This window comes from Rutidosis leptorrhynchoides, chromosome 1, assembly GCF_046630445.1.
Source record: "Rutidosis leptorrhynchoides isolate AG116_Rl617_1_P2 chromosome 1, CSIRO_AGI_Rlap_v1, whole genome shotgun sequence".
Lineage (NCBI taxonomy): Eukaryota > Viridiplantae > Streptophyta > Magnoliopsida > Asterales > Asteraceae > Rutidosis > Rutidosis leptorrhynchoides.
Window position 1 is genome coordinate 88,115,010 of NC_092333.1, and position 16,213 is coordinate 88,131,222.

At 34.6% G+C, this 16,213-nt stretch overlaps 2 protein-coding genes across 3 annotated transcripts; one reads left to right on the forward strand and one right to left on the reverse strand.

Annotated features, from left to right (window-relative positions):
- The first annotated feature begins 6,734 nt into the window (after positions 1-6,734).
- On the forward strand, positions 6,735-8,216 carry LOC139862654 (uncharacterized). Its single transcript, XM_071851277.1, has one exon. The coding sequence runs from the start codon at positions 6,865-6,867 to the stop codon at positions 7,519-7,521; it is 657 nt and encodes a 218-aa protein (XP_071707378.1). The 5' UTR covers positions 6,735-6,864; the 3' UTR covers positions 7,522-8,216.
- Positions 8,217-10,143: 1,927 nt separating this feature from the next.
- Positions 10,144-13,756, reverse strand: LOC139862662 (uncharacterized). Of its 2 annotated transcripts, none has more exons than XM_071851290.1 (4): positions 13,317-13,756; positions 12,279-12,296; positions 11,767-11,927; positions 10,144-10,247 (listed from the first exon to the last, which is right to left on the reverse strand). In XM_071851290.1, the coding sequence occupies exons 1-4, from the start codon at positions 13,675-13,677 to the stop codon at positions 10,182-10,184; spliced, it is 606 nt and encodes a 201-aa protein (XP_071707391.1). In that variant the 5' UTR covers positions 13,678-13,756; the 3' UTR covers positions 10,144-10,181. The 2 variants fall into 2 exon arrangements, 1 of the variants encoding a protein (XP_071707391.1); XR_011764251.1 differs by lacking the exon at positions 10,144-10,247 and adding an exon at positions 11,311-11,411 and having other exon boundaries at positions 11,509-11,927; positions 13,317-13,753.
- Between the last annotated feature and the right edge of the window lie 2,457 nt (positions 13,757-16,213).

Below are 16,213 nucleotides of genomic sequence, written 5' to 3' on the forward strand. Positions count from 1 at the left end.
TGAACACTAGTAGTCTGGGTGGAAAAAGATATACTTTGGTAATTGTTGATGAGTATTCTAGATTTACATATGTTATTTTCTTAGCTGCAAAGAGTGACGCTCCTGAAGAAATCATCAACTTGATCAAGAAAGAGCAGGTGCAAAAGGGTGTTCTTGTCAAAAAATTGAGAAGTGATCATGGTACTGAGTTCAAAAATGTCACATTAATTGATTTTTGTGTAGAGTCTGGAATTGGTCAAAATTTATCTGCTGTTAGAACTCCACAACAAAATAGAGTTGCTGAAAGAAGAAATAGGACACTCATTGAAGCAGCCAGAACCATGTTATGCCAATCAAATGTTGCCCTAAGGTTCTGGGCTGAAGTTGTCAATACAGCATGTTACACTCAAAATAGGTCCTTGATTGTGAAGAAACATGGTAAAACTCCTCATGAGTTATATCATAAAAAGGTGCCTACTATTCATTACTTCCATGTATTTGGGTGTAAGTGTTATATTTTAAATCAAAGAGATCAGCTTGATAAGATGAGGTCAAAGTCTGATGAAGGTATATTTATGGAATATTCTTCTGTATCCAAAGCTTATAGAGCATATAATCAGAGGAGAATGAAGATTGAAGAATCCATTAATGTTTCCTTTGATGAAAGTTCTTTAGAAATGGATCAGTCATGTAGTACTGAGCTATCTGCACTTGGTGAATTGTCTAATTTGATTTCAGGGAATAGTGTTCAGACTCTGGATTCAGAGTCTGATTCAGATGAACCAAATTTGTCTGGATTAAGAAATAAAGTTGCAGATAATAATCACACAGAAGAACCTTCACAGGAAGAAGAATATGTTGTCAATCAAGAAAGTGGTGATCAGTCATCAAATACCACTTTAGATCTCATTGTTCCTACTAGAAAATCATCTAGAAACATAGTTCCTTCAAAGCATCTTGAGGACTATGTTGTGGATTCTACAGGTTTGCCTAAACCTAATTCTTCTTCTCAGACACCTGTGTCTGACTTTGCTATAGCAAATTACTGCTTCTTTTCTTGTTTTCTTTCACTAATTGAGCCTAAAGAAGTAGATGAAGCATTGGCTAGCAATGATTGGGTTGAGGCTATGACTGAAGAATTGACTGAATTTGAAAGGAATGATGTTTAGGAATTGGTTTCAAAGCCTGCTGATAAAACTGCAATAGGCACAAAATGGGTTTTTAGAAACAAGGTTGATAAAGATGGTATTGTAATCAGAAATAAAGCAAGGTTGGTTGCTCAAGGGTACAGACAAGAAGAAGGAATAGACTATGATGAGACTTTTGCTCCTGTTGCTAGAATTGAAGCTATTAGACTGTTTCTAGCATATGCTGTTCACAAAGATTTCACGGTGTTTCAAATGGATGTGAAGAGTGCTTTCCTGAATGGTAAATTGCAAGAAGAGGTTTATGTGAAACAACCTCCTGGTTTTGTAAATAAGAAATTTCCTAAGCATGTCTACAAACTGAAGAAAGCATTGTATGGTCTGAAGCAAGCTCCCAGAGCCTGGTATGATACCTTGTCAACATTTCTTCTAAAAAAGAATTTTTTCAGAAGAGCCATTAACAAGACTTTGTTTATCAAAAAGGACAAAGGTGATGTGTTACTTGTTCAAATTTATGTTGATGACATTATTTTTGGGTCTACAAATCTACACTTGAGAAAATAGTTTTCTGACATTATGTCTGAAGAGTATAGAATGATTAATTTATGTACTTTAAACTATTTTCTTGGGTTGCAAATAAAACAGAGTTCTGAGGGCATTTTTATTAACCAAAGTAACTACATTTCTGACATGTTAACTAAATATGGTTTTAAAAATTGTTCTTCTTTAAGAACTCCAATGAGTGTTTCTGAAAAACTTGATAAAGATGAATCTGGGAAACCCACTTGTCAATCAACCTATAGAGGTATGATTGGATCTTTGCTATATTTAACTGCAAGTAGACCTGATATAATGTTTGCTACATGTCTTTGTGCACGTTACCAATCTGATCCTAGGGAGTCTCATTATAACGCTGTGAAAAGAATTTTTAGGTACTTAAAAGGTACCCCTAACCTGGATCTTTGGTATTCTAAAGACTCAGGGTTTGATCTAATTGGTTACACAGATGCAGACTATGCAGGTTGTAAATTAGACAGAAAAAGCACTTCTGGTGGATGTCAATTGCTAGGTGGAAAGTTGGTCAGCTGGTCTAGTAAAAAGCAAAATTCTGTGGCCACTTCCACAGCAGAAGCTGAATATGTTGCTGCAGGAAGTTGTTGTGCTCATTTACTTTGGATGCAACATCAACTTCTGGACTTTGGGTTAACATTGACCAACACTCCAATAATGTGTGACAATGAGAGTGCAATTGCTATTACTGAGAATCTAGTGTTTCACTCAAGAACCAAGCATATTGAAATCAGGCATCATTTTATAAGAGATTGTGTTGAAAAGGACAAAGTGTTTTTAAAGCATATTGGCACTAAGGATCAATTGGCAGATATTTTCACTAAGCACTTCCTGAGGAAAGACATTTTTATATTCTTGGACAACTTGGAATGTTAAATCCATCAATTGAAATGTTGTCCAGTGATGATACTCTCTAAACTGTTGTTGTAAAAAAAAAAATAGAGAGTCTGGATTACGTCATATTCAGAGTCTGGATGACATCATGTTATTTAGAGTCTGGAAAGGTTTACTCTGCTGGTGTATTTTTGCTGTAAACTTGTTTCCTTATTTGGTCAATAAAGGTTTTCTTTATTCGGTTTTCTAAAGTAAAAAGTTAAATTTTGAAGGGGGTTAATGGTAACTTTTTGAAATTTTTGTGTCAGGGGTATTTATATCTCTCCTAATTTTTGTTCTTCAAAATCTTCTTCAAACATAAACCCTAATTCCTCTCATTCGATCATCATCTTCTTCAAAACCTCTCTCGGTTTTCATAATTCACTCGTGTTCTTGAAAGTTTTTGATTGAAGCTAATGGCAAATACGAAGTTCATTCCTTTTGTTCTTATTCCCACCGATAACATGATTAGGGCTAAAAAATCAGAGGAGAGAAGGATGTGCAGGTTTCGGCTAACAATAGGGTTGCTTGTGATACTATTCCTGCAAATTTTGCTAATGAAGGGTATGAGGATCTGGTATTGTTTATGCGAAATCACCCTTTGAAGGATGCTTTCTTCAAGACAACGATCATGTTTCCAGAGATGTTAGGAGAATTTTGGTATACTTGCGTTGGGAACAGAGATGCTAGAACTATCACTGGTACTTATAGAGATGGTAACAATTCTTTAACTCTTACTGAAAATCATTTAAGAATTGCTTTGAATCTTCCTGTTCAAGATAACTTTGTTAGAACTGTGTCAAGATCTACTGTAAGATCTTGTTTTCCTATGGTTGGTCAACCTTTAACTGATTCATCTGTTAAGATCAGTATGTTTTCTCCAAGGTGGATGTTTTTATTGTCGAATATCATTAGAAGTCTGAGTTTCAAGTGTGGTAGCTTGACTGAAATTAATGATTTTGAGGCTTATCTGTTTCATGCTATAGTCACAGGGAGGAATATTGATTTTGCACGTTTATATTTCAATGAACTCTTGGTTCTCACTGAAAAAACTCCAAGGGATCATAATGTGCCTTTTATCAGAATCTTAAGTTTAATGTTTGAACAAGCTATGACTCCTGCTTTGTATGATGGGCTTAAAGTGTTTCGTGTGTATGAGTATACATCTATTCCAGAATGTAGTGTCAGAATGTTTCACAGCCACATTGTGAATGATCAAGAAGTTGCTCTTACTCCTGCTATGATGCATTGGGTCAATCTTGGCCGTGTAGACCAACCTACAGATTCTGAGCAATCAGAGTCTGCAGGGGCATCTTCCTCAGAATCTGAGCAATCAGGGTCTGCAGAAGATCACAACATTGGTCAACAATCTTTAGAATCTGAGCAATCAGATTCTACCCCCACACAAACTCCACCCCATGTTGTTACACAAACAGAGCAGGCTGAAGACATGAATGAGGAAATCCCACCTCATTCTAACCCATCTTCACCCACTGCTACTGAGAAAATTTCCCACTCAACCCACCTTATGAACCCACCAGTTCATACAGAGAATACCACCATAATTAAAACATTAGATAATACAGCACTTGTGGATTCACCTCAAAAATTCACTAGGAAAAGTGCTTCTCGTACTACTCCATCACCTCTGCTAGAGGTTGGTGAGAGGAGTGCTTTAACCCAACCTGAACCTGGTAGGATAGTTAACTTGGATACCCACATTACAGTCACTGAAGAAACCCACTCAGTTGACTTACATGAAGAAGTCCCAATCCTGGACTCAAATAACCAAATCCAAAAACCAACTGAAATGGCCAAGCCAGCTTTTACCCCAGACTTAAGCCTGCCACTACCAACCCAAAATGTTCCATCCTTACACATTCTTGCACAGGCTGCCAATATCACACTCATGTCACAGGGTGAGATACAGGCCTCAAAACCTTCTATGTCCAAAGATCAGTTTTCTTTACAACAGGAAGGCTGTGAGGACATACCAACCCTACCCTCATCCATTGGCACTACTTCTCAGATTGAGGCACCAGTCACCATGGTTGGCCTACATCTGGCTTTGACCAAGTTGACTAAGGAGTTTGATGACAAGCTTTCTGTTGTGCAGTCTACGATTAATAATCTTAACTTTAATAATAACTTTGTTTCTAAAGATGAGTTTATGGAGGTGAGGAGGTTGGTTGGGGATATGCAGGGGTTAACTAGTACAAGTGGTTCAGGGTCTGTAACAGAGATTAATCAAAGGTTGACTGAGCTGGAGAAGAAAATTGTTGGTTTTGATGAACTGAGACAATGTTTTACTGGGTTTGCATCTGATATTTGTTCCCTCAAAAATCAACAGACTGAAATTTGGAAGTTCATATCTTCTCTGCCTTTAGATGATGTCAAAAAGGGGGAGAAAAGAAAAAGATCAGGTATTGATGCAGGTATTGAGGGGGAGCAATCTAAGAAGACTCACATTGAGGGGGAGTAACAAATTGAGGGGGAGGATATTGTTGATAAGGGTACTGGTAACAAACATGGTAATTCTAGTGGTGTTTTGGTTGCTGCTACACAAAGAGCAGATGGTGATCTTAGGGCTCAGATGAACAAGAGGTTCAGATTCCGAAGATATGATGGTGATGTTGTGAAAGTTGAGGTTGAAAAATCTGAGTTTGAAGGTGTGATTTTGCTGTTAACAATGGCTCATTTGCCAGACAGAAGGTTAAGAGTTAAAATGAATCAAATTGTTCGTTTAGATTTTTGTGAATGGAGAGGCATAGCTGTTTGTATCAAGGAGTATGCAGGGGATCAAGTTATTGTGAATGAAGTGTTAAAGAGAGTGTGCATGTTGGTTCACTTGGTGTTTGAAGAAGGATTCATCAGTACTAAAGATTATGAAGTGTTTTGTGAAACTTTTAACCTGGGTATGAAAAAGAGAAGAGTTAAGGGACATATTGAAAGATATATTGTTCCTGAGCATTTGGAGTTTGTTGATAACAAGTATGTTGAACACTTGGATGGCTTGATGATAAAGACTACTGGAAATCAAAAGATGTTGATTAGGTGTGATCAGTTTGAAGAGGCAAGCATTGATATGTTGATTACTTTTGTCCAGGTGTGAAACAGAGCAAACATTTTCTTTCGGGGTGCAGTTGTTGAAACACTTGTATAGCAAGCTGAATATGTTGAAGAAAATTCCTCACATGAAGAGTAAGTGTAAGCTTATTGAAAAGGAGTATGCTAAGGTGGTTAATTAGGTGTACAGGTTGTTTTGACATCATCAGATAGGGGGAGATTGTTGGGAAAATGAAAATAATAATCTGATGAGTCAAAAGTATTTTGCAGATTTTAGAGTCTGAAGTTGCAGACTCTGAATTTGCTGAAGTCAACGTTTAAAGATTTCTTGAAGCCAAAGCTAAAGATTATTCTGGAGATATGTTTGCAGATTAAGAAGATTTGTTTTGAAGATTCAGTTTTATCTCCAGAGTTGACTTTCGATTTATTAGCAAATTTGTTTAGTTTTTAGTTTGTCTTTTTCATTTTTATAGCTAAGTAGTTTTGGAAACCAAATCTCCAGATTTGGTATTTATCTGTATAAATAGGGACGTGTGGTTCATTTGAAAGATGTACTTGACACGATTAATATTATCAATCCTTTATTCCAATATCGTGTTCTCTCATTTTCTGCACTTAAATTCTTATTTATTGTATAAATTGAGAGTCTAGTGTTCATAGTTGTATTAGTGTGAACTAATATATACTAGCGACATCTACTAAGGCAATTAAAGATAAACCCAATCTTACGCATAATGATTTCTAAAAAGAAGCTAAATGCTAAGGCTGACCATTTTGTCACTATTGTGGTATAAGGTTTGGCCTTTCCAGAAAATGGACTATCCTAGGTAAAATTTGAACTTTTTTATTCTTTGTTTCAAAGAATTGAAGTTACTTAATTAGCAGTTTTTAGTCATTATTAATTAATTACCCATATAATAATAATGACATCTGCTAAGGAAGCTCACTCATTTGACCCACACTAGGTGCGAATGTACGAAAATCAAATTTCACTCGGTTTCATTAGTCAACCTTTGAACCCCCACCAGAAAGTTTTACTTTTCCATCATGTATATATACTCCCTGAAATCTTAAATTTCATTACACTTGCATCATCCTTGTTCTATCCTATCTATATATCATACAAGCTGATGCTTCACTTCAAATGAACTAGCATTGACTTTTTTTAGTCAACCGCCTTTTTCTCTTGTGTAACTTGCATCTAAAAAATCTAAATAAAGTAGTAAAAGATATGGATAGTGCTTGTGTTTATGAACAGAAGACAGTAATTCATGAGCTAACTCAAGGGATTCAAATGGCTAAACAGCTAAAAAATAATCTGAATTCAGCTGAAGCTAGAGAACTCTTGATACATAAGATGTTGTCTTCATATGAGAACGCTCTTTTCATTCTCAAACACGGTGACTCCTCTGGGCAGTCTTGGGCAGCTGCCCATCGCTTGCCCAATTTTCCCAATTCGTCGACATCTACAGAGAGCCTACAAAGTGGAGAACCTTTTATTTATCAAAACGCTCAAAATGTCGCTTCAAATAAGAGTTCTCCATTTCCACTTCCACCACGTTCGCCTAAAAAAATCGACCCATATCACAATCAATTATCACCACCAAACTCTTATGAGATGATCTCAAATACGAGTTCCGACCACACGGGTGCGAGCGTTCAATATCCATTTGACTTCCCTTCAGCACCATTAGGATTAATGGAAGATTACCAACAAACTCATTTCCCAAACCATTTCGATGATCAAATGTTACAAGTGTACTCACCGCCGTTTATTTCTCCAAGCATTTCTGAATCGAACTACTTCTCAGAGTGGGGTAGCTCATCTTCATTGGATTTAGCAGCTGATGCAGACCTTGATTTTAACTTTGACAACTCTTTCTTTTAGAAGATTATAGACTTATAGTCATACATAAGATAAAAGCTAATGATACCAAATTCAGACGTTGGGTCTCATGCATCAAGAATGCACCATTCATCAACAAGAAACCTTTTGCTAGTTTCAACCTAGGATATATTAAATGTGATAGTGAATAAATGTAATATCTTTCTTAAAAATATATCTATCATGTACACAGATGAAAAAGTATGTAATCTGCTGTGTTATGCAGATCTAGAGAGATGATATGGTATCCTATAATGTCTGTTTCTTCCCCTTCTTGTCACAATATTCACATACTGAAACGCTTTGAGATTCAAGTATGATAAAAGATTCAACTAGTATGACGAAATTTTGTTGTCATCATTTTTTTTAGCGACGATATCGACATCGAATGCTCTCATTTGACACCCACACATGCGTTAGGAAAAAACTCTTCACACACCATCGTGCAATGCACCTTGTCACCACAATAGAATCCTGGAGAAAACCTCCCCTTTGGGATTCGACCCCGCGCCAATTATTTCATGGACGTGGACCCGGATCAATACTTCCATACCGTTCGAGCAACGCCTACTTGATCCAGTTTAATTCAACTTGCTAACAACTTATTACATCGGTGCTGAAATTTAGAATTATAATGGGAACATGTCACAATACTTCGTCACCAGAATTCGAAATTTTATTTATACTTCATCCTGTAACTGATATGAATATATCGAAGTCATTAATATCCAAAATCACATAATATTATGTACGGGGTATTACATACTCTATATAAGTGAGTAAATTACGCTCTTGATCCCTTTATTTTACCCTTGATTATTATGATGGTCTCTATAGTTTTTTTCAGGTTGTTGGTCACCGTATTTTGAACAAGTTAAGCCAACACACATGACTAAAGTTAACAAAAATATTCATCAACGATAGTGACAGGACCAGAGGCGAAACTAGGATTTTTTTCACCGGGGGCAAAAAAAAAAATTTTAACCGTAGCAATTTTTTTGGACAAAATTTGAAGATTTTTGGGCAAAAGTTGGAGATTTTGGGGCAAAAGTTGGAGAATTTGGGGCAAAATTTGAAGGTTTTGGGGCAAAATATGTAGGTTTGGAGGCAAAAAAAAAAATCCACCGGTGGCAAAGTCGAAAAACCCAAAATTTTTACACTGAAAAAAAAAATCCACCGGGGGCGCCCGCCCCCCCCCTTCCCCATACCATCTTCGCCCCTGGACAGGACCACCGGCATAACTTGTGTAAAACAGAGCGACCATCCAAGTTAAGTTAAAGGTACAGATAGTAATCTACGATAAAGCACATGGATCAAGTGTGTAACTTTTTCTATATAAATAGATACTTCTTTGTTTATGTCTTAGGGGGGGGTGACATACTCCTATAAAAAGTGAGGTTTAAATATAGTACTAGTATTATTAGTTGAACAACTACAGGACAAAAGGATTTGTAGAAAACATTGTAACTTTGGACTTTTCATCATTTAGATGGAAAGGTGTTCCTCAATTTATATTATTTGTTTTTTCCCTAAAAACAAATGATTTGTAGAAGGAAGTCAAGGAACCTATATGGGAAAAGGTGACTATTGGTGGGGTTTAGTTTTGGCCCTAAAAAGAACTAACTTAATATTTATGTCTCTGATTCGCAGAAACATCTTGGTATCTTGGTATTATAATTATAATAAACATAATTTTTATAATTATAATAAACATAATTAGTATTAAATGGTCAGAAGCTCACTCAAAACAACATGTGACCAAAAACTGGTCCATCCTAGGATCCTAAATACTTCACTCGGTTTCTACAGTCAAACATTGACCCCAACCTAAAAAATTCAACTCCATGTATATATAGTTCTCACACTCTTTACTTTGATCAACCACCCTTGCACAATCCCATTTCAATCTTTATATCTCACACATCTAGCATTGACTTATAAAAGTCAGCGCACTTTATCTAGTACACCCTGCATCTAGAATTGTACTATATATAATATATGGATAGTGCTTGTGTTTATGATCAGAAGACAGTCATTCAAGAGCTAACTCAGGGGATAGAAATGGCCAAACATCTGAGGGATAACCTCAATTCAAATTCACCTGAAGCAAGAGAATTTTTCATAAATAAGATTTTATCTTCGTATCAAAACGCCCTTTGTCTTCTCAAATCAGGTGCATCTTTCGAGCAGCTACAAGCAACTGCCCTCCCAACACCCAGTCTTCCAGAGTCATCAATTTCCATAGGGAGTCCAGAAAGCACAGAATTTGAGTTTGACCAGTTTGACCAATCATTTTTCGATCATCAGGACCAAGATGTCGATATTCCATACAACCAACTTAATATGTACATCGATAATTATATCGATATTCCATACAACAGGAACGATGCCAAGTTGGCAACATTACCACCACTACCGCCATTGCCCAAAAAGCATAAAACAAGGTCAATCAACCAGCACCACGAATTATCACCCCCAAATCCGAATGAGATGATCTCAAATAACAGGCCCAATCTCAGGGCTCATGCATCCCAATTTGGTGTTTGGTGCCACCACTCCATTCCTTACAGCTCCGTTTGGAATCATGGAAGATAAGCAGCAACAACTACAAAATAATCTAAACTATTTCGATGACGAACTATTGCAAGTGTATTCGCCACCATTTATTTCCCCAAACTCTTTTGAATCAAACTACTTCTCAGGATGGGAAAGTTCATCATCTCAGGAATCTGTGAATGTTCTAGCAGATTTAAACTATGATTTCATATTCAATAACTCTTTTTATAGATAAGTTTAGCTTCAGATAAAAACATACCATCTTTTGCGTGAAGGTCAATAGTTATGTAATCTGCCGTTTTGTTAATGTGTTTTTAAAAGTTGGGAGATATATTTCATACATATATTATGCACGCGTGTCTATAATCTTATAAGTCCTCATTTATTTATCAATTATCATGCACTAAAATAGTAACTGACTGAGAGCTTTTATTAGTATCTAAGAGGATAAAGCTTGAAAAACTTCATAATAAATATAAAAATTTTATGATTGAGTCATACTTTTCATTCAGAAAAATGATAACAATGTACCAAAGACCCTACTTAGGACATTTTCGGTATTAACATCGAACTCTAATATATAGACATTTTCTATTAAAATCTTTAGTGCATATAATAGATGAAAACCTGTCACTATCTATAACTTGCATACAAAGAGACACCTGGTTAGATGATAGGTTAGGACCAAGTCCAATATGTGGGCTTGGGTCCGTTAGATTTTCTAGGGTTTTGCTAGGGTTCTTGTATCACTATAGATAGTAGATGAATAAACACAATAACCTTACGGGGTTTCATTATCTAACATGGTATCAAGAGCTTAGGGTCTAATGACCCGAGACCTAGTCGGCCACCATGAGCCGGTGCAGATTAGGCCCAAGTCCAATATGTGGGCATGGGTCCATTAGATTTTCTAAGGTTTTGCTAGGGTTCTTGTATCACTTGAATATTAGATGAAGAAACACAATAACCTTACGGGGTTTCATTATCTAACACAATCATGATACCCTGAAGGCGGCAACACCACCACCTTTGCCTGAAAAATACGAAATGAAGCCTACACACAATCATCTCGAAATCGAGGTGAGATGCTCTCAATTCATAAAGACAACCTTGGTAACAACAGTACAAAACCACTACTACGGTTCCATAATTCACTTCAACGCCATTTAAATTCATAAAAAATTACCAACAACTTTATTTCCGGATTATTTTAATCATGATTTATTGGAAAACTACTCACCACCTATTACATCTCCGACCACATCTGAATCGAACTACTTGTCTACTTCACAAAGTGGGGTAATTCATCATCATTAGATTTCACGGGGGATGTATACCTGAATTTAAAATCTTAATAACTCTTCCTTTTGAAACTATAGAGGGGATAAACAATATATAATAGTTGAGCTACTACAACAATGTGTGTACAGAAACCAAAGATTTTATAGTCAGAAACATCTCGATCTGATATGTAAATAACTAAATAATCGAAGTACTCATGCTAAACATACACAAAAATGTGCAAATCGATAACTACGAAGTACTCATGCTAAACATGTATATTACGTATAACACATTAGGAGTATTATATATGCATATCTCATTCATGAAGTCTAACAAGCAGATTGAGGACAGATTCCATGAGATAATGAAACTTTAGAGCTAAGTGGATGAAGTTTTGTCATCTTGTACCTCAAAAACAGCATCAGGTACAAGTTCCTTAGCATCATTCTTTTTCCTCAGAGCTCGTCGTAAGCCAATAACAATGAATAGGTTGGTCAAAGTCAGAAATGATTCAGCACCACCATGTAACCAGTCCACATTTGATAAGGATGTTCCATAATGCACCTTAGCTGTACAAAGATAGTCATCATAAACTTCAATGCAATTTCTCAACGTCTAAAACCATATTAGTTTGTAGATGGAACCCAATTACAATTGTTAATTATATATCAAGGATGGCTTATTTGTATTATTCCACACATCGGAAATGGAGATGTAATTATGGGTCAAGTATTTTGAACCAGATGTTATTGATATTATTAACAATATCTTCCAAATCATTAACGAATTATACATATATTGAGTAAAATATAGAACACCGTCCGAAAGACTTGTCAGTAGTGTAATTGCATAATTTTGGTAATTGGAGATGATACAATATAATTGAAAAATGAAATCCAAGCTGGAAAAGAGGAAATTACCGTAAATTCCTGCAGGGACTGGATGTGAAGAACAAAGGCAGAGAACATCAACAAAGTGAAACTTAGTTAGATCAAATTCTCTAGAAATTAACAACACTTTAAAACATAATGCATCAATTATAAAAAGCAACAAATTATATATACAGGATATCGAATTAAGGTTTTACAAGTACATGAGATATCTTTGCAAAAAAACACAATAAAGTATGATGTTTGTTGCATATTTACTATCATTATACCAAAATAGCTAGTTAAAAAATTTATCGACTTTTAACATATAATGGTAAATAAATGTCAACAAGATGGCCAAGGGTGGGGCAAAAAAGAGTGGGGCAGGGTGGGGCACCCTCATGATTTGAAATTTTCAGATCTAAAATTTTGGATTTTCATATTTTCCTCAAAGTCTTCATATTTGCCTCCAAAAACTCCATATTTTACCCAAAAGCCTCCATATTTTGCCCAAAAGATTCCATATTTTGCCAAAAAAAGTTGCAGTGAATGTAAACACTTTTAAAAAAAATCACATCTTGTGAAAGAAATTTCTAGTTCCGCCACTACCTAATCAACTACTTTGATTTACATATATTATGTGAGGTAGGTTAGTTGTTGGATTGTGTATTTAAGAAAAAGTTCCAACGATGATCGCAACGGGTGGTTAAGTCCCCCTCGGGTGATCCCAAATTCGCTGTTCTAAAAAAAATGATACTCCGTATTTGACATGTTTATCAATATCTAAATAAAATGAAAAATACAGTTAGTTTGCAATAGTAAATCAATTTACAAACGCTTTGCGTGCAACTAAAATATGTATTATAGACTTGCATTCAAGTGAATATATATTTACAGGCTTTAATTAAGTATATCATCAGCAAAAGATCCTAATCCTAGCACAATAACGTTGGTAATACTAACAAACATATGGCATACTACAAATATGAATCCTATGTTACTTGGTAATTTTATCAAACACTTGGTGGGCATTATATCAAACCATAATCATCAATGAATAAAGAAAGATTAAAAAGAAGGAAACTTAACTGGTGGCACCAACAAAAGCAAGCAAGAAATAGAAACCAAAAAGGGTAAGTTTGGGAGCAGAATTAGATTTGGTAATATAATACAAAAACCCAAGGTAGGGAAACAATGAAAAAGCAAATAGTTGTGAAGCAATGCTTTGTGAATCAATTGTTGGTGACCATGGATCTATTGGAAATGGTAATGCATTTGCAACAAAATTGAAGTTTTTGTTGTTGCAAGTTTGGGGGTTGTAGTTGATTCTGTTGGGATGATGAGTACTGAGTTTGAAATTGGTTCGAGATAAGGAAAAAGATGATGATGAAAAAGAAGAAGATGGTAATAAGATTGGATTAGATGAAACAGTTTGAAGACAATTGATCATTGTGGTGTGTTTGTGGTCTAAACTTTAAAACGATACACATCAAGGCACACTTTCTTATAGATGAAATAGCGTGGTTATAGGAAGCACTTTTTTTTCCTTCTTTTTTGAGAAAAGAAGCAAGCAAATTTTAGCTTGACTCTTTTCTCCCTTGATCTAAGTTATGTGACGACCCGAGAATTTCCGATCAAATTTAAACTTTACCTTTATATTATTCCGACACGATAAGCAAAGTTTGAAAAGTTTGTCTCAAGGATTTTAAACTATGTTCATACATTCATTTAACCTCGACCAAATTCCAATGATTCACGAACCATTAAACGAACGTAAACGATTATATATGAATACGCGTATATATTATAACTTGATAACGTTAACGAAATATTAAGTATAAATACTTTACAATATAGTATTTAGTTCCATATGTTTGTCGATGGAATTCCATAGTAATCAATTGATGTAGTTTTCAACTGTACGAAAACACGTTTTCATATAACAGGACTTGTCTATCTAAACTGCCTTTGGATAAATAAACGTAAGTTGAAATATTGGTTGTAACGTGTATTTAAAGCGTGTTCATTAAATATATATGTTTTCAAATTAAGTATACGGTAGTAACACCCGCCTAGTGACGCAATTGATATTTAAAAACGATTAGTACCTGTATCTATTTAAATTCTTAAAAAGAAAAACGTTACGCGCTAAACTATTTTTCTAAATAAAATAAAAATAAACTTTGAAAAATAAATAGTTTTGAAAAACTAAATGTTATATTGTTAGATAAAAGATTTTGGATACAAATTTAAATTTCTAAAAATGTGTATATATATATATATCTATATATTTTAACTTCGTCATAAAACGTCTTAATTTAAAATAAAATATTTTGGTAAACAACGAGCCACTGATTTATAGAAGCAAATGACCACGACGCTCAAATTTTATAAGATACATTTTCATAAAGCATTTTTTTGATAAATAAATCAAATTATTATTAAAGGTACACGTCGCGTAACGTAAAAGGCTAGTTTTCTAGACGTACGAAAGTGCGCTCGAAAAACCGAAAGTGGTACATGAGTCGAGTGACAACGTACATGTCATTTGAACAAAAATTATATTTTTACTACGCACGTAAATATAATATAATATTTAATTAGTTCTAAAGATTAAATATTATATATATTAAATAATATATAACACTACGTATCATATGTAAATATAAGGAAAAGGGGGTGTCGGCAGAGTATTAGATCATGGATATGAGCTGTAAAGAGTTAGCATGCGATCGCATGCATATATAGAAGATACCCCATGCGATCGCATGGGGTGAATTAGATGGTCAAGAATGTTTAAAAGCTCGACTTGTTCTATTCTCTGATTCATTTTCATTTTCAATCTCTCGCACCTCTCTTTATATGTATTTAATTTAAATATTTTTATTATTATTAAGATTATTATCATTAATCTTAAAAATATTATTTAGTACTAATATTAGTATTATTAGGTCGTGTTATAATTAGTATTATACATAAAATACTACGACAAAGGGTACACGCGAGTTATTTTAAAACGGATTTTATGAGCGGGATAGAGTTAAGAAAATTATGGGTTATAGCTATGGAGGTGATGGGTATGCTCGTGATGTCAATCTAGTGTTTATCATCTCCGTTACGTCTACGTACCTTTCCTGCAATATTGAATCTCAATAATGATACGTGAGCACTCATAACTTAATTTTTACATATTAATAGTGTATCCCTGACTAGTGCTCGAGTATATAGGATTATGCATGCTTGTACTTTTAATATTGCCCTTATATAGGTTGTGTTGGACCTTGAATTAGTTACACCTGCGGTTGAGATAATGTAACGACCCGAATTTTTCCACTAATATATATAAGATTAATATTTACATAATTAAATGTTTCCAACGTGTTAAGCAATCCAACTTGTTAAGACTTGTCTATTTGAAATGAATTTCATACAAACGTTTGGCCACCCAGTTTGTCTGACGATTCACGAACGTCATAACGTGTAATAATTATTTAATGGAATATATATATGGATATATATATTTATGAATTGTTAAAATGATATTTAAGTATTTCATTAAGTATATTAATAATTGATTATATATATAAAATGAGACTACTAACTTAAAGACTTCGAAACAATATACATATATGTAACGTTTTTCGACGTCTTAAACCCTAATTTAAACTAAATGTATATGTATTGTATTAAGATGTATTAATACACTTTTGAAAGACTTAAATACATATATCAACATAATTATACTCAACAAAGATAGCTATACTCATAATCTCATTCAACTCTATCAAGAATTCTACTCGTATTCATTCGGTATCTATACCCGTATCATACCCAGCTTCTAAACGTATTTACTGTTGGTATATACATACCAAATCATTGATCTTAGCAGCCCTCAATCAGTTGTTAGACATGTATAAACATGATGGAGACTTGTGAGAACCATCCTTTGTCATTAACCATGACTTATTTAGTTATTTGTAACAAAA

Excerpts from the sequence above, each read along its gene's own strand:
- LOC139862654 (XM_071851277.1), top strand. The coding sequence starts at position 6,865 with ATGGATAGTGCTTGTGTTTATGAACAGAAGACAGTAATTCATGAGCTA.
- LOC139862662 (XM_071851290.1), bottom strand. The coding sequence starts at position 13,677 with ATGATCAATTGTCTTCAAACTGTTTCATCTAATCCAATCTTATTACCA. Across the intron at positions 10,248-11,766 it reads TACCTGATGCTGTTTTTGAG|ATTCCTGAGATGATGAACTT; the intron begins GTACAAGATGAC and ends GAACATTCACAG.